Genomic DNA, 1971 nt, shown 5'->3' on the forward strand with positions numbered 1-1971 from the left:
GGGCTCGCCCGTGGCTTCCTTTCATCTTGCCGTAGCCAAGCTCCCTCTTCTGTGCGGACACGAAGGCAGGAAAGAAACCCAGTCTGGTCTTTGAAGAGTCTCCCTGAATCCCAGAGCACCCCAGGGGCTGGAAGAAAACGTTTCCACAAGCGTTCCCCCTGCTGTCCCAAATCCATTCGTCATCAACATAAAAAAACAGAAGGATGGATTAGCAAAAAGGGGGTTTACTTATACAGAGGGATATTTCTCTGCTAAAAAACTCCCTCAAATATGGAACAGGATAATAAAGTTAAAATGTAAGGTATCTACAGACCCTTTTTCCCCCCAGAAGTAGCCCAAGTCCATGTACACTGTGCCAAAGTTACATTCCAAAACGAGGAGTTATTTATTTCTCTTGTCACGCTCCCACTGGACTTTGTTTCCGTAGAAGAGCTGGGAGAAGTCGTCCCCTTCGCTGCCGGCAGGACGCGCGTGCGGAGGTGTCGGCTGGCTGCTGGCTCTCCGCATCCTCAGTCTATTTTCACTGCGGCGTAGATCTTGCGGACAAACATGTAGGCTGCGTAGAATCCAATGGTGCCAGTGAGGAGCCAGAAGGACAGGACCATGAGGGCGGTGTAGCCGAAGTACAGCAAGGAGGGGATGAACTCCACGATGTCCAGCTGAAGCGGAACAGAGAAGCAAGCTCAGGCACGGAGCCAAGAGCTGTCTCCCCACAGCAGCCGGTGGTGCCCTCTGCATGGGAGGGGCAGACCATGAGGGCGGTGTAGCCGAAGTACAGCAAGGAGGTGATGAACTCCACGATGTCCAGCTGAAGCGGAACAGAGAAGCAAGCTCAGGCGCGGAGCCAGGAGCTGTCCCCCCACAGCAGCCGGTGGTGCCCTCTGCATGGGAGGGGACCCTCTGCACCGGTTGATTCTGTCCGGCTGAAGGGAGACCCCCTCCGAGGTGGGGGTTGGGAATGCTGCTCCACACCGGGAGCGCGGGCAGGGCCTCAGGCACTGACAGCCACCTCTGGCTGCTGAGCTGCCTCCCACTGGCACGGGGACAGACTGGGGCCAGGAGTCCCACCGCTTCCCTTCCCAGATCCAACCAGCTCCTCTGACTCGAGAGAATGACAGTACCTTGTTCACGAAGTAGAAGATGGCGTAGATCAGCACGTAGAAGGCAGAGCCTCCCGACACCAAGAAGGTCCTCCACCACCAGCGGTAATCCTGAGGGGTGAAACACCTCGTTACCCCCAGGCTTCCCCTCCCCGCTCGCTGTCTCAGGGGAGCCGCGGCCTTTCTGGGGCAGGGAGAACACCGCCCATCCTCCTTCAGAGGAGGACCACAGCTTGAGGCTGGGAACTCCTGTCACAGAAGCGTGGCAATGGGGATGGAAAGCTGACGGTGAAGCAGAGCAAGGGCAGCATCACGGCACCGAACACGGAGGCCCACGGCCCGGCTCTGGCCCTGCATTTCATTTGTGTGCGGGTGGAAGGAAATAGTTTCTTTGGGAAGTGATGCCAGCTCACAAACCCCTGTTCCTGCAGGATTTCCCATGTGAAACCGCAGTGCCCAGCCCAGCAGGTTACCCAGTCACTTCAATTCGCCCTGAAGTGTCGGGCGCGATCACACTGGTGATGCTGGGCCACGCTCGATCCCAGCCGGGCGGCAGCAGCAGCATCACCAGTCCTTTTCCAGGAGCAGGTACCCTGAGCTACCGAAACTGCAAACATGGGAACCTCACCTCAGCGCAAAGCTGGAAGTACACCATGACGATGCTGATCTGGGAGCAAGATACCACCAGGATGATGAACACCAGGAAGAGAAAGCCGAAGAGGTAATAGAACTGGTTCTCCCAGATTGCCTGAAACAAAGACCCAGCAGCGGCCTGTTTCCGTGCCTCTGGGACCAGTCAGCTCTCCCAGAGCCAGCCCAGAGGGAAACAACACAACAGTGTGTGGCCTGAGGGGACCCGCCAGCCCCTTCG

At 57.4% G+C, this 1971-nt stretch overlaps 1 protein-coding gene across 1 annotated transcript in view; it reads right to left on the reverse strand.

The window, feature by feature from the left end:
* Window positions 1–127: 127 nt before the first annotated feature.
* TM9SF4 (transmembrane 9 superfamily protein member 4) overlaps window positions 128–1971 on the reverse strand; it is a gene marked incomplete at its 5' end in the record, with an annotated part of 9749 nt that continues 7905 nt past the window's right edge. Inside the window, 3 exons of the mRNA XM_010132035.1 lie at window positions 128–659; window positions 1122–1211; window positions 1729–1848. Coding sequence (XP_010130337.1) covers window positions 510–659; window positions 1122–1211; window positions 1729–1848 — 360 coding nt within the window. The remainder of the gene's footprint in view (window positions 660–1121; window positions 1212–1728; window positions 1849–1971) is intronic.

The sequence above is a fragment of the Buceros rhinoceros genome, unplaced genomic scaffold (assembly GCF_000710305.1).
Source record: "Buceros rhinoceros silvestris isolate BGI_N320 unplaced genomic scaffold, ASM71030v1 scaffold14742, whole genome shotgun sequence".
NCBI lineage: Eukaryota > Metazoa > Chordata > Aves > Bucerotiformes > Bucerotidae > Buceros > Buceros rhinoceros.